Source organism: Phaseolus vulgaris, chromosome 5 (genome assembly GCF_000499845.2).
Source record: "Phaseolus vulgaris cultivar G19833 chromosome 5, P. vulgaris v2.0, whole genome shotgun sequence".
NCBI classification, from domain to species: domain Eukaryota; kingdom Viridiplantae; phylum Streptophyta; class Magnoliopsida; order Fabales; family Fabaceae; genus Phaseolus; species Phaseolus vulgaris.
In genome coordinates, this window is record NC_023755.2 from 30,184,478 (window position 1) to 30,208,768 (window position 24,291).

General features: G+C 42.7%; 2 protein-coding genes across 2 annotated transcripts; both read left to right on the forward strand.

The window, feature by feature from the left end:
- Positions 1-1,506: 1,506 nt before the first annotated feature.
- LOC137834285 (hyphally regulated cell wall protein 3-like) lies at positions 1,507-3,119 on the forward strand. The gene is made up of 2 exons (XM_068642347.1): positions 1,507-1,741; positions 2,812-3,119. Exons 1-2 carry the CDS (start codon positions 1,507-1,509, stop codon positions 3,117-3,119), a joined length of 543 nt encoding a protein of 180 aa, XP_068498448.1.
- Positions 3,120-13,034: 9,915 nt separating this feature from the next.
- LOC137834286 (uncharacterized) lies at positions 13,035-17,537 on the forward strand. The gene is made up of 3 exons (XM_068642348.1): positions 13,035-13,489; positions 13,738-14,225; positions 17,221-17,537. Exons 1-3 carry the CDS (start codon positions 13,035-13,037, stop codon positions 17,535-17,537), a joined length of 1,260 nt encoding a protein of 419 aa, XP_068498449.1.
- Positions 17,538-24,291: the final 6,754 nt, after the last annotated feature.

Genomic DNA, 24,291 nt, shown 5'->3' on the forward strand with positions numbered 1-24,291 from the left:
TCGTTCCCACAACTTACAAAGCTGTTCAGGGCACAATACATTGCGAATCGGGCTCCCTTGTCTGTCTCTTATGATCTTTTTGATGTAAGACAGTATGAAGGAGAGTCTTTGAAGGAGTTCCTCCACCGCTTTGGAGCACAGATAGTGAGGTTGAACCTCAAAGACGAAAGGATGATGGTGCACACGTTCAGGAAGGGCATTGTGCCAGGACCCTTCAGCGAGTCACTCATCCGAAACCACCCTAAGACCTTCGCCGAAATAAGGTGCCGCGCGGTGGCTCATATTGTGGCGGAAGAAAAAGTTAGCGAAAAGCGCACATGCGTGGTTCCCATGCGCCCGGCGTGACAGGTCGTCCTCAAACCCTAAGGGTGCACGAGGCAACGACAGAGACGAAAACCCCCGTGAAGCAGCAACCCTATCAACAAAGGAAGCCTTATGCCAGGGGACGCGAGAGGGACTTTGTGGAAGAATTAAATGACCTCATCCCAAGACTCGGCCTCAACAAGAACGCCTGGTGCGAATTCCACCAAGCATTTGGCTATCCCATACGCAATTGCTTAGCACTAGGACACCAGCTAGACGAGTTGGTGAAGAACGGTCTCTTGAGGAATTACTTGCAAGAAAAGTCGGGAATCGAGGACGTGGCGGCAGCAGGGGGTGGCCCGGGGCACGAAGTCCCTGTGCATGTTGAGGTTCACACTATCGCAGGGGGGGGGGGTTCTCGGGAGGTGGTTGTACTGCTTCTCAGCGGAGGAGATACACACGAACGGAGATGTCGGTAGAAGCACAAAGGACCGACGACGCCTTCAATGTCGACCTGGTCTTCACCAAGGCCGACCTTGAGGACGTTTTCCCCCATGACAACGATCCAGTGGTGATCTCAGCAGTAACCGCAGGAAGGAAGGTGCACTGTGTGCTAGTAGATCACGGAAGCTCGGCTGACGTAATGTTCTAAACAACTTTCAACAAACTGCAACTATCCTCAAACATGCTGAGGCCCTATGGTGGCTATCTGTACAGTTTCGGAGGAGACCAAGAAGAAGTGCGCGAATACTTACAACTGAGGACAACCTTCACGGATGGCACCACGTCGCGTACGAAGAGTATCAGATACCTTGTCGTCAATGCCTCCTCTGCTTATAAAATGCTGTTGGGTAGACCAACGCTGAATAGGTTAGGGGCGGTGGTACCATCAATGTTGTTGGTGGTAACAATACTGAAGGTACAATCAATGTTGGTTGTGGTAACAATATTGATGGTACCATCAGTGTTGGTTGTGGTAACAATACTAATGGTACCATCAATGTTGTTGGTGGTAACAATACTGATGGTACCACCAGTGTTGGTTGTAGTAACAATACTAATGGTACCATCAGTGTTGGTTGTGGTAACAATACTGATAGTACCATCAGTGTTCTTGTTGGTAACAACACTGATGGTACCATCAATGTTGGTTGGTAACAACACTGATGGTACCATCAATGTTGGTTGGTGGTAACAACACTGATGGTACCATCAGTGTTGGTTGGTGGTAACAACACTGATGGTACCATCAGTGTTGTTGGTGGTAACAACACTGATGGTACCATCAATGTTGTTGGTGGTAACAAGACTGATGATACCATCAGTGTTGTTGATGGTAACAATACTGATGGTACCATCAGTGTTGGTTGTGGTAACAATACTGATGGTATCATTAGTGTTGGTTGTGGTAACAATACTGATGGTAACAACACTGATGGTACCATCAGTGTACCATCATCAGTGTTGTTGTTGGTAACAATATTGAAGGTACCATCAGTGTTTAGGGTTTGACATTCTATGGAATCATCTTGAGTTGGAGATAACTTAGGCACTTTTAATAGAATTGGATCAAGGTTCTATGTTTCAAGAACTCACCAAAACTTGCACCAAACACCAAACTCATATGGAAGATCCATCTATTGTCAATTGAATCGAACAAATTGTGTAAAAAGGCAAAAGAACCGATTGAAACTCTTAAGAAAGCAAAAGAACCGAACAGATTATGAAAAGAAGCTAAAGAACCGAATCAAAACAGAAACAATTGAAAACATCCGAACATAAGTGCAAGAAAAGGAAGATGAACCGAACAAAAGAAACTAAGACATGTTTATGCTTCATATGATATTGGAGATGAAAGAAAGAAGAACTTATGGAGATGGATGCTGTGGTTTGATGATCACGCCACTTAGAGGATGAAGGCTCCAAGATGAGTGAGCTAGTGCCGCCACTTGAGAGAACGAAATACACTCAAGATAAGACAAGGTGAAGGAGAAGACAAGTTCTCACAAATTCTTTGTCAAATTGAGTAGAGTTTCTCTATTGCTAATTTCCAATCTGATTTTTACAATGGCAAGCACCTTTATTTATAGCCTAAGAGGTGCTGAAATGAAAAGCTAATTAAACTCAAATTTCCCCCCAAATGACATAAAAGTGGCGCCAACTTAGAGCACGAGGAAGGTGTGACTTCCTCTCTTAGTTTGGCACCTCCCTATTATGCCCACACCTCTCTACTAAGCTCACACCCCCCTAGCTTCCAATTTTCCCTAAATTAAAGACCTAAAGATGCTTTTACAAAAGAGGTGTCTTATGTTTCCCTCTAAGCACCTTCTAACAAAGATATTACAAAAAGAGAAAACAACCTTCCATTATTTCCTAATGCCTTGAATTGACTTCTTGTAAGCCTTTGAGGTGGACTACCAACTCCTTGAGTGTCTAGCACTTGAGCCTCTTCCTCTTCTTGTCTTTGAGTATTGGCCTCCATTTGGTCTTGAACTTGATCTCCATCAGTTGTTGCCAGTAACAATACTGATGGTACCATGAGTGTTGTTTGTAGTAACAATACTGATGGTACCACCAGTGTTGTTGGTAGTAACAATACTGATGGTACCATCAATGTTGATGGTAGTAACAATATTGATGGTACTATTAGTGTTGTTGGTAGTAACAATACTGATGGTACCGTCAGTGTTGTTTATAGTAACAATAATGATGGTACCATCAATGTTCTTGGTAGTAATAATACCGATGGTACCATCATTGTTGTTGGTAGTAATAATACTGATGGTTCCAACAATTATTACTACCAACAACGTTGATGGTACCATCAGTGATGAAGATGTGCCTTCATAGTTTTCGGAATTTGTTGGTGAATGGCGGAAGCATCATGGATTGAAGATGAAGCAAGGTCCTCCTAAGAGTGGTGGTGACTTTGAAGGTGCATGAGAGGTAGGGATTGATTAAATTTGTGAAGATTAAAAGCCTAACCTAGGAGGTTTTGGGCAAGAAGTGAAATTGGCACAATTTGGCAGCAATTCACTAAGTATATTAATCTTACAAAACTAAGAACCAAGGCACTCCTTAAAAAGCTAAGGAGGCCGGTTCACACAATGCACAAATGAGAGGGAAATTCAAATTTTGTGCACGTGGAGATGGTGCCTAAAATTCAGCACATGGGAAGGAGGTTCTAGAATTCTATCATGTGCAATGAGATCTAGAACCTTACGCTCCTCTTTGGGCTAAGGTGGGTCGGTCCTAAGTTTAATTAGGAGTAGGAAACTCTAATTAAACCTAGGTTAGCATTTTAGGTACCATTTTGCATGTTCAACAAAATTACAAAAGAAATAATCTATGCTTCTTTTGACAAGAATGTAAAAAGCTATTCTACGCTAGAAACTTGGCTTCTTGGAGCATGTAGAGGTAGGTCTCTCTGCCGTTAGTAGCAGAGTTCCCATCCTCTTTAAGCTTTCTAGCCAGCCCTAGTGATTGGCCCAATATGGCATGGTGGTTGGCTTTCAGTTGTAGTGATGCTTAACCCTCTTCCATCATCCCCTCCCCCTTGGAAAGGATTTGTCCTCAAATCCATAGCGTCATTTTCTTCATTGGTACCTACATAAGGAGACAAATCAATGACATTAAAAGTATCATGTACTCCATATTCGGTAGGTAAGTCAAGTTTATAAGCATTGTTATTAACTCTTTTGAGGACTTGGAAAGGTCAATCACCACGGGGACTAAGTTTAGACTTTCTCTTAGTTGGAAACCTATCCTTCCTAAGATGAAGCCAAACTAGGTCTCCTTCCTCAAAAATAATTTCTCTCTTCCCCTTATTGTAGGACTTGACATATTTCTCAGTTTGTTGTTGTATTTGGAATTTAACCTTCTCATGCATTTTCTTAACAAATTCAGCTTTGATAGCGCCTTCCTTATGCACAAAAGCTTATGGATTCGGAAAGGGTAGCAAGTCTAAAGGAGTAAGAGGTTTAAAACCATATACAACCTCAAATGGAGAAATATTGGTAGTTTTGTGAACTACTCTATTGTAGGCAAATTCAATATGGGGAAGGTAATCATCCCAAGATTTATGGCTACCCCTCATGACTACCCTAAGCATAGTACCAAGAGATCTATTGACTACTTCAGTTTTTCCATCCGTTTGAGGATGACATGATGTGGAAAATTGTAGTTGAGTGCCAAGTTTTTCCCAAAGCGTTTTGGCTTATAAACTTTGGATCTCTATCCGATACTATGTTTCGTGGTAGGCCATGAAGTCTTACCACTTCTCTAAACAAGAGTTTAGAAATATTTTGAGCATCATCCACTTTGTGGCATGGAATAAAATGTGCCATTTTGCTAAAACAATCCACAACCACAAAGATGGAGTGAAAACCTCTTGCAGTCCTAGGGAGTCCTAAGATAAAGTCCATGCTAATGTCTTCCCATGGAGCACTTGCAATCGGTAGAGGGGTATAGAGTCTGATCCTGCCGGTTGACTTAGCGCAAGAGCGTTGCCTCGTCACAGTCTTCCTCACCAGCTTGTCACCACGTGCCCTCCAAGTCCACACAGCAGATAGCCTCTCTGAGAACCTGAAAAACACACAGTGGCACCTCTGCGGCCGGTGGCGCTCCGACGCTCAAGTCAGTGACAAGAACACCCAAGAAACTAAGAGAAAATATGCTCTGTAGGACCGTACTAAAGGCACACAACCCTAACAGAATGAGCCGTATGAAAAACGTACCTCTGCAAATTCTGTTAAGGTTACCTTTATAGCTAGGTTTCTTCTCTCTCCAGGCCGTTATGCTTTTGGACGCATGGCTCGCATCCAGCCCTGCACGTGTCGCCATCTGGGCTGGGATAGCAGGTAGCGCCCAGCCCTGCACGTGTCGCCATCTGAGCTAGGACAACTTGAGCGTCATTTCTCTATTGCACCCAACCCTACACGTGTCGTCATCTGGATTGGGGCAACTTGAACGTTATTTCTGTGTAGTAACCAGCCGCACAGCTAAGTCTTCTACTCAAGGAGCAAGCTAGCGCACAATGCGCTGTGAAACACCACCTGACAAGGCGAGTATCGGATGCAACAAAGTGCATCATCTCTGTGATACCGCTCGTCGCAAGCGGCACCTTTCTTATTGCTGCGCCGTGCATGTTCTAGCTGGGGAAACCTTGCCACCAATGAATGTCCACTCTGGGAATCCTGTCGCTGATGAGCAAAGTGTTCTCCCCAACCCACTCGACCCTCATGCCCCATGCTGGTGCAAGAATCGTCTTACTGAACTTACACGCTTGAAATTACCCTTCTGAGCCTTCAACAGCTTTAACTAAGCTTACTGGGAGATCCGGCGATGTGCTCCTTGCGGCGGCGTGTAAACCACCCGATCTCCTAGCATTCTCCGGCGATCTCTGATCATCTGATCTCCTAGCACTCTCATACGGCGACTGTGACGTAACTCTGGTGACCGCCGGTTACCACACTAGAGATCGGAGAACGCCAATTTAGCGATCGACGACTATGCCCACCTCTGAACCATTCATCTTTTCTAGCCTACGTGTTCCACTGAGCACGCCCCACCTGAGCACGTGCAAGACACGTTATCACACCCGATGACCTGGTCGGTACAGAGTCCATGAGGCATTGTTTTAGATTAAGATTTTAAACATGAAATACATCTAAAACAATGTCTTTGGACATTTCGTCTCATGTGTGGCCAAAAGAATTTTCCTTTTAAAAGATCAAGAGTTTTATCAACTCCAAAGTGGCCCATGAGACCTCCTTCATGAGATTCCTTTACAAGAAGTTTTATATGTGTGCCTTGAGGTATACAAAGTTTGCCTTCTTTAAAAAGATACCCCTCAGATACATAGAATCCTTCTTGTGCTCTACGTTCACACTTAGCAAAGATAGATGCAAAATCTTGGTCTTCTTGGTAAAGGTCTCTTATGTTGTCAAATCCAAGAATTTGGGCTCCAAGTTTTGAAAAGAGCACATGTCTCCTTGAGAGAGCATCCGCTTCTATGTTTGTACTACCCTTCTTGTATTTGATGACATAAGGAAATTGTTCAAGAAATTCCATCCATTTTGCATTACGTTTATTCAACTTATGTTGACCTTTCAAATATTTCAAAGACTCATGATCACTATGTATAACAAATTCTTTAGAAACTAAATAGTGTTCCCAAGTCTTTAAGGCCCTCACAAGTGCATAAAGCTCTTTGTCATAGGTATGGTAGTTAAGGGTGGCTACATGAAGTTTTTCACTAAAATAAGCAATTGGATGCTCTCCTTGTAACAAAACCGCACCTATACCAACTCCCGATGCATCACACTCTAGCTCAAAAGTTTTGGCAAAATTTGGTAAAGCTAGAATGGGTGCATTAGTGAATTGAGCTTTTAGCCTTTTGAAGGCTTGTTCATGCTTCTCGGTCCAACAAAATGGAGTGTCTTTCTTCACTAAGTCATTGAGTGGTGAAGCTAAACTTGAGAAGTTAGGCACAAAACGTCTATAAAAGTTAGCCAAGCCATGAAAACTCCTAACATCTCCTACATTTTGTGGGGTTGGACATTCTTGGAGGGCTTTGATTTTCTCGGGGTCAACATGCACCCCATTTTTGTTAACTACAAAACCTAAAAACACTACACTGTCAACACAAAAGGTACACTTATCACTATTAGCAAATAAATTATTAATCCTAAGCACTAAGAGAACTTCCCTAAGGTGTCTTAGGTGGTCGTCTAGGCTTTGGCTATAGACTAGAATATCATCAAAGTAAACTACTACGTATTTACCTATGCAATCTCTCAAGACATGATTCATGAGCCTCATAAAAGTACTAGGTGTGTTAGTGAGACCAAAAGGCATCACCAACCATTCATATAATCCAAATTTGGTTTTAAAAGCGGTTTTCCATTCATAACCCTCTTTGATTCTAATTTGGTGATATCCACTTTTAAGATCAATTTTAGAAAATATGATTGAACCATGTAATTCATCAAGCATATCGTTTAGTCTTGGGATTGGATGCCTATACTTGATGGTGATATTGTTGATGGCCCTACAATCGCAGCACATTCTCCACTTGCCATCTTTTTTTGGCACCAACAAGACAGGTACAACACAAGGGCTTAGGCTCTTTTGAACCCAACCCTTCTCCAATAAATCTTGTACTTGAGATTCTATCTCCTTAGTTTCCTCAGGATTAGTTCTATAGGCTGGTCTATTAGGTAGACTAGTCCCCGGAACTAAATCAATTTGATGTTCTATACCTCTAAAAGGAGGAAGTCCTATGGGGCCTTCCTTAGAGAATATATCATCAAATTCTTTTAAAAGCTGTTTTACTTGATGAGGTAGAGTCAAAGTCTCAAGATTTGTGGCAGTGCATGTAAGTGTTCCTTTACAAAAGATAAGGCTAGGTTGTTCAACAAGAAGCATATTTTCAAAGGTGTTTTCAAACGCCTTGTCTTGTTGAATGACCTTGTGGGAAGGAACACTCTTCTCCCACGCCTTTTGCTCCCTAAGGATTCTCTATTTTTCTAGTTTGATTTTTTCTCTCTTCATCCCTCTTTTGTTTCATTTGTACTTGATCTCTTACCACTTGTGAATGTGGTAAAGGATTGAGTATAAACTTCTTTTCATTATGGGTGAAGGTAATCTCGTTGGTTAGACCACTGTGCATGGTTTTCTTGTCAAATTGCCAAGGTCTACTCAATAAGATGAGGCAAGCCTCCGTAGGAACTATATCACATAAAACATTATCTTTGTAGTTACCTATAGAAAACTCGACTTTCACTTGCTTGTCTACTGTTAGTTCCCCATCTTCATTGATCCATTGAAGTTTGTAAGGTTTTGGATGAGGGACTACTTGTAGATTTAGCTTTTCGACCATCCTAGCGCTACAACAATTGCAGCAAGAGCCACTATCCACAATGAGAGAACATATGTTTTCAAAAACTTTGCATCTTGTATGAAAGATGTTCTCCTTTTGTGTTTCTAGGTTCACGCTAGTTTGGTTGTTGAGGGTCCTCCTAATCATCATTAATTCCCCCTCATAAGGATATAATCTCTCATTATTCTCCTCCTCTTCTTTTCCACTAGGTGCATCATCACAACTATTATACTCATCTACCCCCCTTAAAAACAAAGTTCTTTGATTTGGGCATTGAGCTTGCACATGGCCTCTTCCAAAACATTTAAAACACTTAACATCCCTAGTGCGAATGGGTGGAGTGAGCATATCTTTACCTATACTTTAGAGAGTCTCTTTTGGTTTTTCTTTAGGTGTACTCTCCTCCCTTTTAAAATCTCTTCTTGTATACGAGTTAGAGTATGAACCTTCCTTACGACTTGAAGTTTTCCTTAAATTTTGTTGTTCAACTTTGATACATAGTTGAACCAAATAATTCAAGTCTTGGTAAGGTAGAAGTTCAACTCTATCTCTAATCTCAAGATTAAGCCCACTTAGAAATCTTGCCATGGTAGTGGATTCGGATTACCTAATGGAGGTTCTCATCATATATAATTCCATTTTTTGCCTATACTCCTCTACACTCATGGTTCTTTGTTGGAGTCTTTGGAGCTTGTCCATTAACTCCCTATTATAGTATGAGGGAATATGGTGGCGTCTTAAGGCTCCCCTAAGATCATTCCAATATTCTATGGGAGGATCCTTATTAAGACGTCTGTCTCTCTCAAGGGTCGTCCACCAATACATAGCATTGCCTTGGAAACTTTGAGTGGCTAAGGATACTTTGTTTTCTTCACTCACATTATGACAAGCAAACAATTGTTCTACTTTCATTTCCCAATCTAGAAAGGTTTCTACATTCTCTTTGCCATGGAAATGAGGTAGATCTATCCTAACCTCTCTAGGGCTTTCTTTCTTTTCTCTTCTAACTCTTCTAGCGGGTGGTTGATAATATTCATTGATCCTAAGGCTTTGTTCCCCATATGATTCATTACCCCTAGAGCTAGATGTATGCGAACTCTTTTTGGATTTAGTGTATTCATCTTTAACCATTTTCAAGTCATCTCGTATTAGAGAAAATTGAGCATCCCTTTCTTTAAGTTGGGCCTCATGATGCAATTGTCTAAATGAAAGTGCTTGAACATCTTGGGCAACTTTTTCCAAAAGGTTTTTAAGAATTGTTACATCACTTTCATTAGAATTGCGAGATGGAGAAGACATGGTTAAAGACTTGTGTTCTAAGTATTTTACCCCAAAAAAGATAAGGATAGTAGTGAAGGTAGCTTTCAAGAGAGGTGAGTCACTAGGACTTCTTAAGTACCAAGTCTTTCCTTGCCAAAATATATCCCTCACAACTTGTCACAAACCTTTTTCTAAGTAAACTACGTAAATCACAAGTAGAAATGAAAACACAATTTTTTGCAAAGAAAACAATGCAAAACAATTAACAATACAAGCATGTAATTAAAGCAAAACAATTAACTAAGCACAATTTAAAGATTGCTAACTAAAAAGCTTAAAACTAGACGAAGCCTAAGGTGAGGCTTCTAGACACTTGGATCCATTGAAGACACACTCACCGTGTACACGTAATTATTCCACTAATTAACCAAAGTTGAATGTAATTACAACTCAAAGGAAATACAAAAGAAATTGATTACACAAAATAAAATTCAGATTTCCTAAATTATGCACTCTTTGGCTTGTGGTTGATCTTTCTTGATGTGTTTTACAATGTGTATGTGTTTGTATTTATATTTGTTGCAGCTCCTTGCCTTGACCTCTTATGGTTAGCCAATTAAAATCTTCAAAACAGTACCTACTAAGTAGGGATGGACTCACCACAAGATTAATTTCAACTTAACAAGCACCAATTTGAATTTTGTTCACCAACAATTAGAGGTCAAGAAATGAAAGCAAAGAACAATTCAAATTTAAAAATAGGACAACAGCAAATGGATTGATTTGTATGACACAACTAGAAGGCATATTGAATAAATTTGACATTCAATCAAATAGGCACTCAATAAAAAGGTGGCACACAAATTGAACCTAGAGAATGGTACTAGAATGGATTAGAAAAACCAAAACAGTACTACTGGAAATTTTAGGTACAAAAAGTGTGACTTATAAATTTTATGCTGAGCTGGCTATTTGAATTCTGAATCTGAAACTTGAACCACAAACAATCCAAGATATTAAAAAACTTTTGGCGCTGGAATCACACCAAAATTATGCACCAAATATATGTGATAAATTTTTCAAAATTCTTGTCAAATTACCGTTTCTGTTGGCGCTAGGATGTACACTTTTTTTGTTTGATTTATCATTTGTTTTTCTATTTTGTCTTTTGATCTGATTCTTTTTTTCTTGATTTTCTAATACACCAATATATATAAATCCAGATTTTCATAATTTTTCTTCAACGTATTTAAATTTCATAAGAAAAACCAGCCAGCACAGAATTAAAAACAGAGTAATCCTAATTCTGGAATTAAAAACAATTTAAAGAAACTTCAAAAACACAATGGAATTGATGTATATGAATTTGTATGGATCTAACACACAAATATGAACTCAAATCTAAAAATAAAAATGCACCAAAGGATCAAACAAACTCAGATTAAAACTGGACTCAAATCAAATCAAGAAACCAAAATTATCAAAAACAGCACTACATGGAATTGATGACAATTTAGGAGAAACATGACTAGACAAAACACAATTGGATTCAAAAATTAAAATGACTCAAAACACACAATATGAACCGATTAGAATTGCAAATAAGACTCAAATAAACCAAAATCAGAATAGCAACACAAATCTATATGGAATCCTACAAAAATTTGAAAATTAGAAGTTCAAGAACAATTTGAACACATTGCACCGATTGGATTTCTCCAAACAGCACCTAAATCAAATTAAAATGTGAAAAACAGCAAGACAATATGGAAAACTTGAAGAAGAACACGGAAACAAGATGAGCACAAAAAATTAAAACGAAATAAGGCACTTAGCTCTTGAAGACCATGGCTTTAGATACCAAATGATGGAGATGTGCCTTCATAGTTTTCGAAATTTATTGATGAATGGCAGAAGCATCATGGATTGAAGATGAAGCAACGTCCTCCTAAGAGTGGTGGTGACCTTGAAGGTGCATGAGAGGTAGGGATTGAGAGTGGTGATGCCAACTCTACTTGGAAAGGTGAAATTTATGAAGATTAAAAGCCTAACCTAGGAGGTTTTGGGCAAGAAGTGCAATTGGCACAATTTGGCAGCAATTCACTAAGTATATCAATCTTGCAAAACTAAGAGCCAAAGCACTCCTTAAATAGATAAGGAGTTGGCGCAAATGTTGTCCACATGGAGATGGCGCCTAAACTTCAACACATGGGAAGGAGGTTCTAGAATTCAATCATGTGCAATGAGATCTAGAACCTTATGCTCCTCTTTGGGCTAAGGTGGGCCGGTCCTAATTTTAATTAGAAGTAGGAAACTCTAATTAAACTTACGTTAGCATTTTACGTACCATTTTTGATGTGATTCCACTAGCACAATTAGAATGATTCTTGACATTCTTAAGAATCATCTTGAGTTGGTTATGAGATAGGCACTTTAACATAGAATTGGATCAAGGTTCTATGAACAAGAACTCACCAAAACTAGTACCAAAACACAAACTCATATGGAAGTTCCAATTATTGTCAAATTGAACCGATTAAAGTGAAAGGAAAAGCAATTGCACCGAACAAAACAGCATAGAACTGAAATGTACCGAACATAAAAGCTAGAAAATGCAAAAGAAGCAAGGATGAATCGGTAGAAACACAAAACCGAAGCAAGAACAGCAAAAGTACCGAACAGAAAATCAAAGGAAGCAAACTAGGACATGAACAATTAAAGAGAAGGAAGGAAGGAGAAGAGAAAGCTCATGAAGATGGAGGAATGGTTGGATGAGCACGCCACTAGGAGGATGGAGACTCCAAGATAAGTGTAGAAGCCGCCACTTGAGGTAACCAAGGAGCCATCAAGATAAGACTAGTGAAGAAGGCACAAAGCTCTCCAATGCTCTCTCAAAAATTGAGTATAGTTTCTCTAATTAAAATTCAAATCTGAAATGTACAAGGGCAGCACCTTAATTTATAGCCTAGAGATGCTGAAATGCAAAGCTAAAAGAATTCAAAATTCCCCCCATAAATTCAAATGCAACCGGCGCCAACTATGGTCATGAAGAAGGTGTGACCTTCTTTCTCACTTTGGCACCTCCCTAGTTACTCCTACACCTATCTACTAACGCACCCCCCTAATACTCTTAACTAAGGACCTAAAGATGCTTTAACAAAAGAGGTTTCTAATGTTCCCCTCTTAAGCACCTTCACACAAAGAAATTACAAAAAGAGAAAATAAACGTCCCTTAGCTCCTAAAGCTTTGAACATGCTTCTTGTAAGCCTTTGAGGTGGGCTTTGACCTCCATGGGCGTCCTCCACTTGAGCCTCAACCTCTTCTTGCTCTTGATGATTGGCCTCCATGTCCACTTGAGCTTGATCTCCATCAATTTTGCATATTCAACAAAATTACAAAAGAAATAATCTATGCTACTTTTGACAAGAATGTAAAAAGCTATTCTACGCAAGAAACTTGCCTTCTTGGAGCATGTAGAGGTAGGTCTCTCTGCCATCAGTAGCAGTGTTCCAATCCTCTTCAAGCTTTCTAGCCATGACCCTAGTGTTTGCCCCAATATGGCATGGTGATTGGCTTTAAGTTGTAGTGATGCTTGGACCTCTTCCATTAATCAATGTTGTTGGTAGTAACAATACTGATGGTACCATCAATGTTGTGGGTAGTAACACTACTGATGATACCATGAGTGTTTTTGGTAATATTGATGGTACCATCAGTGTTGTTGGTAGTAACAAGACTGATGGTACCATCAGTGTTGTTGGTAGTAACAAGACTGATGGTACCATCAGTGTTGTTCGTAGTAACAAGACTGATGGTACCATCAATGTTGTTGGTAGTAATAATACTGATGGTTCCATCTGTGTTGTTGTTAGTAATAATACTGATGGTACCATAAGTGTTGTTGGTAGTAATAATAGTGATGGTACCATCAGTGTTGTTGGTAGTAATAATATTGATGGGACAATCAATGTTGTTGGTAGTAATACTACTAATGGTATAATCAGTGTTGTTGGTAGTAATAAATTGATGGTACCATCAATGTTGTTGGTAGTAATAATAATGATGGTACCATCAATGTTGTTGGTAATAGTAATATTGATGGTACAATCAGTGTTATTGGTAGTAATAATACTGATGGAACAATCAGTGTTCTTGGTAGTAATACTACTGATGGTACAATCAGTGTTGTTGGTAGTAATAATACTGATGGTACCATCAGTGTTGTTGGTAGTAATAATACTGATGGTACCATCAGTGTTGTTGGTAGTAATAATACTGATGGTACCATCAGTGTTGTTGGTAGTAATAATACTGATGGTACCATCAGTGTTGTTGGTAGTAATAATACTGATGGTACCAACAGTGTTGTTGATAGTAATAATACTAATGGTACCATTAGTGTTGTTGGTAGTAATAATTCTGATGGTACCATTAGTGTTGTTGGTAGTAATAATAGAGATGGTACCATGAGTGTTGTTAGAAGTAATAATATTGATGGTACCATTAGTGTTGTTGGAAGTAATAATTTTGATGGTACCATCAATTGTGTTGTTGGTAGTAATAATACTGATAGTACCATCAGTGTTGTTGGTAGTAATACTATTGATGGTACCATGAGTGTTGTTGGTAGTAATAATATTGATGGTACCATCAGTGTTGTTGGTAGTAACAATACTGATGATGTTGTTGGTAGTAACAATACTGATGGTACCATCAGTGTTAGTGGTATCAAATTGAAGGAGTCCAGGAGCAGCTATCTGAGCTTTACTACAAGCACATGTGACTCTTTTCAAATCTTTCACTTTTATGTCTTGTTGAACAATCTAGTTTTTAATTTCTTGCACTTGTTATGTTTTGATTTATGGTTTGTAATAGAACTTTATGGTGTTTTATTTAAACTATCATGTGTGGCTATGGTATGTTCCTTTTATTCTATGCTCCCATTCTGTTTGATGAATCCAAAGGGGAAGAATAATAGCTTGATACAGGTTGTGTTAGTTGAAGAATAAATCATGTATGTTGTTGATCTAGTTCAGGTATTAAACTGCAGGGAGGTATAACACTTCTTAAATCTGTTCATCTCTATTTTTTACCTTTAAAAGTTTTATGTTTATATTTTGGAATCTAGTGCAGTACAGGTATTGACCATGACCTTCCTTTAAAGCTATGCAACGCAATGGGGATTTGCCTCCATCAAAGAGGGGGAGATTGTTGAAGATGGATGAAGTTTCTTCTCTGCCAAGTCTTAGTGTGTGTTTGATGAAGAAAATAACTAGTTTGCTTTGAAGGTTGTAATGTGTTTTAGGTGACCTTGTATATAGGTTAGAGTGAGTTTACGGTTGCCTTTTGCTTCATGACCTATCCTAGATGCCTAATTAAGGTGGTAAGATCAAGCACCAGAAGTGATTTAATGTTTTCCAAAACTGTGATTTTCATTTTCAACTTGTTGTTTTCACATTTCCATCAGTTATTTGAAAAACTTAATCTCTTAGCTTCTTCATGAATTTTTTGGAAAACATCAAGCAATTGAAAATAACTTTCACACTTATTAGAAGAGGCTGCACTTACTTGACTCGATTCAGATTCTCCCTTGGTCATTAAGCAAACTTCTAAATTGTTTTTAGAAGAGATTGAGCCAGCAGATGACTCTTCTTTATCCATCAAGTCACTCCTTGGATTCTTGTGCCATTCCTCAAGTGTGTCCCACATTCCCTTAGCCGAAGTGAATTCGGAAATCTTGAGTAATTCATCAGAGTCTAGAGCAGACACAATAATATGTTGTGCCATACAATCAAGATGTTTTATAGATGATTCATTACTTTTAGGCATATGCACATAGGTATTATTTGAAATAACATTCCAAATATTCTTATCTAAGGATTGAATAAAGAACTTCATTCTTATGCACCAAATAGGATAGTTTTGACCACAAAATAGAGGTGGTTTGTTCAAAGAGGCACCTTCCCCATAAAAAAAATTATCATCCATCAAAAGATTTTCAAAAAATAGAAATCAAAACTTGAGTAACTTTCAAGAACCTTGCTCTTGATGCCAATTGTTAGGATCGATGGCTAGAACAAGAGGGAGTGAATTGTTTACAAAAGATTTTCACAAATACTTTGCTTAGAATGAAACTTTAACAATTAACTCAAAAAAGCAATCCAGAAAGCCAATCAAATTACCAAACAAAAACAAATATCAGAATTATAATCGGTTAAAATAACTATTTAACCAGTTGTTTATGACAACGGAAAATATCAAACAAATATGGAGAGAAGAGATAGAGAGAATTACACACAAGGTTTATACTAGTTCACTCTATTCCAGAGCTACATTCAGTCCTCAGTCAAATCACTGAGTATTTCACTATGTAACCAATCACAGATTACAAACACACAACACAAAGAGGTGACTTTGAGTCCCACAAAGCCTACTCATCCTCTTTGCACACAACCAACACCTCAAGCCAGAATCACACTGACTTTACAGGATTTTACAACAGTTTTACAGAGAGTAATATGAACAATTACAAGAACCTAAACAAGGTTAGAAAACACCTGGAATCACAGTATATCAGAAACCCTATTGATCAGTTCTTGAATCACAGCAAAGCTCAAAAGCAATCTTGCTAAAACTTGGTAAAACACCTGTCCCGACCAGTCCTCGGGCATTGACCTAGAGGTTGACCTCATACATCGCGCACTGATGCTTGGTAATGGGAGGGGGCCACGTGAGGTGGGCCCCAGACGCACCTACCAGGGGGTTGGTTAGTCTTTGGGTATTGGTATTCTAAGCCCGATGTTGGAGATCGATATTGAACCTCACTAGTAGAGGGAGAAGATCGGACATCGGTCGTCAGGACATTGCAGAGGGCCACGTAATGTGGGCCCTAGAGTTTTGTTAAGATAACAGTTAAAGACAAGAGATATGTGGGAAGCCTATGTCATGAGGGATCCATGCACGTGGTGTGTATGACGCATGGAGGCACAACACGTGTGGATAATCCTAGAAGGCATTAAGACCCATTGGGGTTAGGGTTTCCAAGGAAAGCTGCATGCATGGCACGTGAATACTTAGGGCACCCACGAAGCAGATGGCGCTAGAGATGAGGTGCACAAGTTGGTACTCAAGCGGCCACTCTGTCATTCGTTGCACTCCAGTTAAGGGAAGCTCATGTGCCAGATATGCTAAGATTCTATGAATAGCTGTGCAAGGACATTCTCCAAGGAACCCTAGTCAAGGGCAACGACGCAAAGGTAAACCCTAGTTTTAGCCCATATAAAGGGTGCCCAAACCCTAGCAAGGTACGCGGTTTCTAAGACTGAAGCTAATATACACACTTGGTGTTTCTTTGTCCTAATACTACCTTGAGTTTCGGAGTGCAAACGGTCGCTAGGGCGCCCCTTTGTCTTTGCAAGTGAGAGGTTTCTTGATCAAGAATGCACGATTCTCAAGCAAGATCAAAGGGCCAATGCAGCTATTGGAGTCAACCAGCAAAGAGAGTCAACTGGCAGGAACATTTGGCGCCCACCTTGGGGCCCGTTAAATCAAGGTCCCACTCGCAATCACGTTACGAGTCTTTACTAGCAATATGAGGAGTACGAGGCAAGGCACTGCTGGATCCGCAGGAACTATGCCCCCCGGAGGGGACAATGTTACCACGCAACAAATCTTGGATACGATGCGTGCCCTCCAAGCAGAAGTAGCGACATCACGAGCGGACAACGCAGAATTGTGCAGAGCCAATGAAGAACTGCATAGGGATCTGCAACAGGTAGGGGAACACGCAGCGAGCGAACGTGCGCCACCCGTACCACTTACGGCACGTCCCATGCCGTTCTCACGAGCGATCATGAATATGGCGTTACTAACAACGTCTCTAGGCCCAAAAGTCTCCTTCACCAGAGTAGAGGACCCAGAGGCCATCTCACGGCGTTCCACACCCAAATGATGCTCACAGGAGGATCTGATGCTGTGTACTGCAAGATGCTCATGAGCACGTTGTCAGGCGTGGCGTTGGAATGGTTTGTTAGCCTTCCCGACGGGCAAATCACCAACTTTGACCAGTTTGCGACACTGTTAAGGGAGTAGTACCTTGTTAACAAGGCCCCCACCCGACTTTCTTATGATGTTTTCGATGTCAAACAGTACCACGGGGAGTCCATGAAGGACTACCTGAACAGGTTTGGGGTGCAAGTAGTGAGATTGAAACCCACTGATGAGGCCATGACGGTGCATGCCTTTGTCAAGGGAATGCTACCTGGACCTTTCGTGAATCACTGCTAAGGTTCTACCCAAAGACATTCACGGAGATTAGATGTAGAGCGTTAGCACACATCGCCGCAGATGATTGAGTGACGCAGAAGCAAGGTCTCGTTGGTCTTGTCTGACCTCGAGCGGCTGCACGACCTCAGCCTATGAGGGTGCATGAGGCGACCACAGAGAAGAAGGGGGAGGGAAAACCCTATGAACGGGCCCAGGTCGAGACTCGCGCACGAAGGGACCCACCCCCAAAGCATAATTTCCGAGTGGAGCTCAAGGAGTTGATCGTTATTCCAAACATAACGGCAAGACTAAAGGTATCGGCAAAGACCGATAGGAAGATGAGGCCCAACAAGAACGATTGGTGTGAGTTCCACCAGGCGAATGGCCACTACATACGTAATTGCTTGGCCTTGGCACACCAACTAGATGAGTTGGTGAAGAGCGGTTTCTTAAAGGATTATCTTCAAGAGCCGTAGGACGACCAGGCGTTGGTAGCTGCAGGGGCGGATCAGGGGCACAAGGTGCCTATCCACGGTGAGGTGAACATTATCTCGGGAGGGTTCTCAGGGGGAGGGTGCACTGCCTCCCAGAGAAACAAGTACGCTCGAGGCATAATGGCGGTGGTGGTACAGCAGGTAGACCAATCCCCCGATGTCGACCTCGTCTTCACGAAGGTAGACCTCCAAGATGTCATACCCCATGACAATGACCCGGTGGTAATTTCACTAGTCACAGTAGGAAGGAAGGTACACCGCGTCCTCGTGGACCAAGGAAGTTCAACCGACGTGATGTTCTTGACGACCTTCAACCAATTACAGTTGTTCACGTACCAATTAAGGCTCTACACCGGATGTTTGTATGGTTTTGCAGGGGACCAGGCGGAGGTTCGTGGGCACATCAAGTTGAGAACGACATTCACGGATGGCGCGACTTCACGCACTACCAACATCAGGTATCTCGTTGTTAATGCTCCCTAGGCCTACAATATACTGTTAGGAAGGCCAGCTTTAAACAGGTTGGGAGCAGTTGCCTCCACGAGGCACATGAAGATGAAGTTTCCTTCCCTTGAGGGCGCGATGATCACCATCAAATCTGACCAAAAAGAGGCGAAGAGGTGCTATGAAAACAGTCTCAAAACAAAGATAGGGGTGTTTGTTGTCACTACCAGACCCCTAAGAGAAGATGAAGTGACCCGCGTAGTGATCGCCCGGGAGAACCGACCCGAGCCCTCAAGAGGCGTGGTGGAGAGAGAGATCCGTGGAAAGACGTTCAAACTTGGGTGGTCCTTGAGCCAAGAGTCGCAGGATCGGGTTGCTGAGGTCATAGCACGACACCTTGACGCATTCGCATGGACCACTGCTGACATGCCCGGTATAGACCTTGACTTCCTGTGTCATCGGCTCACCATAGACCCCATGGTCCGGCCTATCCGCCAGAGAAGGAAAAAATTCAACAAAGAAAGGCGTCAGGTCGTACGAGAAGAGACGGAGAAGCTATTGAAGGTTGGCCACATTAGAGAAATTCAGTACCCCAAGTGGGTAGCAAATGTGGTACTAGTAAAGAAGGCCAGTGGAAAGTGGAGGATGTGTGTTGACTTCACGAACCTCAACAAGGCCTGTCCAAAGGATTCTTACCCGCTGCCCAGTATTGATGCTTTGGTGAACAGCGCCTCCGGATGCAGGTTACTCAGCTTCCTAGATGCCTTTTTTGGTTACAACCAGATCATGATGCACCCCAGGGACGAGTGCAAGACAGCGTTCATGACAGAACTATCTTGCTATTGCAAAAAGGTCATGCCCTTCGGGCTAAAGAACGCAGGGTCCACCTACCAACGATTGATGGACAGGGTGCTAGCCCCCATGTTGGGGCGGAATGTCCAAGCATACGTAGATGACATGGTGGTCACCTCCCAACAGAAGGAGAAGCACGTAGCAGACCTGGAAAGTTGTTCATCACGATAGCGAAGTACACGTTGAAGCTAAACAAGGAGAAGTGCGTGTTCGGGGTTGAGGCAAGTAAGTTCTTGGGTTTCCTACTCACTAAACGTGGGATAGAGGCGGATCCCGAGAAGTGCGCTGCTATAATAGCCATGAGAAGCCCGATCTTGGTGAAAAAAGTGCAGCAGTTGACAGGGCGCATGGCCGCTCTGTCCAGATTTGTATCAGCAAGAGGAGACAAGGGCCACCCTTATTTCCATTGCCTGAAGAGAAACAGCAGGTTCATATGGACCCAGGAGTGTGAAGAGGCATTCGTAAAGTTGAAGGAGTACCTGGCCAGTCCACCGGTGTTATGCAAGCCAGAGTTAGGTACCCCACCGCCTATACTTTGCAGTTACAGAGAAGGCGATCAGTTCGGTCCTGTTGCAGGAACAAGACCAGGTGCAGAGGCCAATCTACTTCATCAGCAAGGTATTGCAGGGGCCAAAGGTGAGATACCAGGCCTTAGAAAAAGCAGCCCTGACTATAGTATTCTCAGCGAGAAGACTTTGCCACTACTTCCAGAGCTTCACCGTGATAGTAATGACAGACCTTCCAATCCGCAAGGTCCTGCAAAAGCCAAATGTGGCAGGCAGAATGGTGCGTTGGGCGGTACAACTGTCTGAGTTTGACGTACAATATGAGCCTAGAAGGCCCATTAAGGGCCAAGTTTATTTTGACTTTGTGGTAGAACTCTCCTCGGCTGCCACACACCAAGAAGGAGCAGGTTTCAGATGGGTGCTTTCTGTGCACGGTTCCTCGAACCAACAAGGTAGTGGGGTTGGCGTAATCTTGGAAGGACCTGATGGGTTATTGATCGAGCAGGCCCTATGGTTTTCTTTCAAGGCCAGCAACAGTCAGGCAAAATATGAAGCCCTGATCGCTGGAATGTTGTTGGCTTAGGAGATGGGAGCAAAGGGGCTATTGGCAAAGAGCGACTCTTCGTTAGTTACAGGCCAAGTCACGGGGGAGTACCGAGCTAAAGATCCTCAGATGGCCGCATACTTGGAATATGTCTAAGCCAGAGAACAGAATGCCCAAGCTTACTTACTTGCAAAGCTCGCCAGTTCGGGCAAGGGGGGCAGGCAGAGGACTGTGATTCAGGAGACCCTGAAGACACCTCAAACCACCGCGGACAATATGGCAGAAGTCCAATAGATTAGCACAGTAGAAGGGATGAGGAGGAGTCATTGGTCGTTAACACAGGAAACGGTGAAAACACCTAGAGTAAACAGGTACTCGGTTGCTAGGGAGATAGCATCGCAAATTTACCAGGTCGAATCAAGAGAAACCTGGATGACGCCCTACCAACGCTATTTGGCTGATGTAGTACTCCCGATAGAACCCGCAAAAGCTCAAAAAATCAAGAAAAATTCGAGCAAGTACACCCTGATCGATGGGAAGATTTTCAGGCATGGATTCACCCATCCTATTCTAGTATGTGTAGATGGTGAACAATGCACGCACATCATGGCAGAGCTACACGAAGGGATATGCGGTAGCCACATCGGTGGCCGATCCCTCTCATCAAATGCCATTCGTGCAGGGTATTACTGGCCAACCATGAGGGAAGATTACACGAGGTACGTCCAGCGGTGAGCAGTGCCAACAACATGCTGATTGGCACAAGGCACCCTCAGAGGAGTTGAGATCGATCTACAGCCCATGGCCATTTCATACCTAGGGGATCGATATTCTGGGACCTTTCCCTTTGGAAGTACGGTAGATGAAGTACCTCGTGGTTGCCATAGAGTATTTCACGAAGTGGATCGAGGCTGAGCCAGTGGCATAGATCACAGCCCATAAAATCCAGCACTTCGTGTGGGAAAACATAGTGTGCCGCTTCAAAATACCGAAGAGGTTGGTATCTAATAACGGTACCCAGTTTGCAAGCCAGCAATTGGGCAAGCTATGTACAAAGCTAGGAGTGAAACAGGTGTTCGCATCAGTAGAACACCCCCAGACGAACGGATAGGTCGAGTCGGCCAACCGAGTCCTGCTCAGAGGTCTAAAGAGAAGGCTAGACAAGGCCAAGGGGACCTGGGCGGAAGAAGTTCCTAGAACTGTGTGGGCCTACAACACTACCCCTCAATCCACAACCAGGGAAACATCATTCAGCTTGGTATATGGTTCAGACGCTATGATTTTGGCAGAAATCCAGGAGAACTCACCGCATTTCCAGAATTTCGTGGTCGAGGAGTCCAACGAAGAGAGAAAGGTGAACTTCGACCTACTAGATGAAGTGAGGGAGGAAGCAAGGATTAAGGCTGAAGCCTTGAAAATGAGGGTGGAGTAAAAGTTTAACTCCAAGCTGAGACCACGGCAGTTCCAGGTCGCCGACCTGGTGATGCGGAAGGCCCACTAGTACTAGTTGGAAAACAAGTTATCTCTCAAGTGGACTGGCCCTTTCAGAGTAACGGAGGTCCTCGGGAATGGAGCATACATGCTCGAAACGTTAGAGGGTGGCGCGATCCCTCGTACTTGGAACGCGACCAATCTAAAGTTTTATTTTAGTTAAAAACATTTTGCATTGTACGTGTTTAAGGGGGCACTCTTTTTCCCTCATAAGGGTTTTTTAACGAGGTCACCCGAATAAAATACTAGTTATTCAGTTAAGAAATGTGCATTGCAGTTAATGAACCCCTCCTTTGTAGTGATTAAGCCAAGAGCAGAAGTAGTATGGTTCCTCAGTGAACCTCTCTCTTGTGTGAGTTCACCAAGGTCGAGAATAGTATGGTTCGGCAGTTAAATGAACCTCCCCCTTGAAGTAATGCGCCTAGGATGGGAATATTGAACCTCCCCCTTACGCAAGTTTACCAAGGTTGGAAATAATATGGTTCAAACGTTGAAGGCTCGTCCCATGACTTTTTGCAAGTAAGGTCGCAACCAGTTATACAAGCCTGCCCCTTGACTTTGTATAGCAAGGATGAGGCCGGTAAGAGCCGTTCACCCGAGTTAGAAACACCAAGATGGGAGAAGCATGATTCCATAGGGAACCTCCCTCTTGCGTATTAACTCCAGGGTCGAACAGCATGACTCACCAGTTAGAAAGAGTCGTTCACTCGAGTTAGAAACACCAAGACGGGAGAAGCATGATTCCATAGGGAACCTCCCTCTTGCGTATTAACTCCAGGGTCGAACAACATGGATCACCAATTAAAAAGGGTCGTTCACTCAAGTTAGAAACACCAAGATGGGAGAAGTGTGGTTCCTTGGTGGACCCCCCCTCTTGCGTAATTACTCTAGGGTCGAACAATGTGGCTCACTAGTTAAGTCCACTCTTACTACCTTTGTTATGCAGGATCGAGATCGGGAGGACACACTTCTCCCTTGTTGGTAAGCCAAAGTCAAGAATGGTGCGGTTCACCGATATTACTAGTAGGTTGTTCCCGTTGATCCAAGGAGGGTAGGGGTGAGATCAACAAATTGCCCTACGTCACAAAAGAAGATCAAGAACAGCCAGAGGGTTTACCCCCGAACAAAGGTCGAGCCAGTTAAGGGATTCGCGCGCACAAGACATACGAGGTCGAAACGTGCTACCTAAAGGGCAAACCTAGGTCGAAAGCGTTGTTAGTTGAAATCAGTACAAGCAAAGGCAGAGAAGTACATCGGCTAAGGCAAACAGTTAAATAGAAGATAAATACTTATAAAATATTTATATACAAAGGGTAGATTGTTTCTTCAAAAAGAGAGAGTTACAGATAATTACTCTCTCAGTACGAGTTCCCATCGACAACACACTTAGACTCACCGAAAGGGGTAAGATCCACCTCAGGGTGCACGCATGCAAATTGAGCGATGGCATCTTGGAACTCCTCTTCGTAAGCATCAACAACGTCATTGGTGAGTTCTTCCTCTATCTTCTTGAAGGATTCAACCTTCTCAGCGAGCTCCCCCTCAACCTGCCCTAGCAGGACCTCGCGCTGAGTCGCCCTTTCCTCCAGCTTTGCCACTTTCCATTTCATCTTAGCACCAACTCCTCTAGCTCGATCACGTTAGTACGAAGGGGCAAGATCTTCGCCTCTAGCTGGACCGCCTCCTGGCTCTTATCTTGAAGACCTTTCCTGGCGTCTTTCTCAGCTTGGCGAAGGCTTCCCAACTCAACGTACATTGCAGTCTCGCAATTGGAAAAGGTCTTGGCCTGGGTGAACAACTCTTCCTCAAGCTTCGCCATCCTAACCTTGAGATCTTCGGCCTCTTGGGCCCTATTCAGCGCGAGGTTGGATGCGATCAGGAAGTCCCCTAGGCCGTCAACCACGCGATCCTAAGTAAGGTTGCTGCTCAAGCTTTCCACCACCTCCTTGTCTTGGAAGCGGTTGAATAGTCATTGGAGCAGCAGGGTAAGCTGGGAGGTGGAGGGCATATCTTGGCCTTCGAGGGCACTCTCTCCCCCACCCTCATGAACAACAACTTGAAGCGAGGAGGAGGCGCTAAGGGGATGGTCCATGAAGGTTGGGGTCCCACCAAATGCAGAAGTCGAGGGCGTCACGACCACACCAACCCTTTGCCTTTTGAAGACAAGGCCGGTGCAAGTGTCTTCGTCGTCAGATTCAACAGCCACTACCCCAGCTTGCCTATCAACAGCAGGGGCATGCTCGGTTGGA

Bases quoted from the DNA above. Each gene is read 5' to 3' on its own strand.
- LOC137834286 (XM_068642348.1), top strand. From the start codon at position 13,035: ATGCTTGGACCTCTTCCATTAATCAATGTTGTTGGTAGTAACAATACT. The intron at 13,490-13,737 runs GTTGGTAGTAAT...TGGTACCATCAG, and splicing joins TTGATGGTACCATCAATGTT to TGTTGTTGGTAGTAATAATA. The intron at 14,226-17,220 runs GTGACTCTTTTC...GATCTGCAACAG, and splicing joins GAGCTTTACTACAAGCACAT to GTAGGGGAACACGCAGCGAG.
- LOC137834285 (XM_068642347.1), top strand. From the start codon at position 1,507: ATGGTACCATCAGTGTTGGTTGGTGGTAACAACACTGATGGTACCATC. The intron at 1,742-2,811 runs GTACCATCAGTG...GATCTCCATCAG, and splicing joins TGATGGTAACAACACTGATG to TTGTTGCCAGTAACAATACT.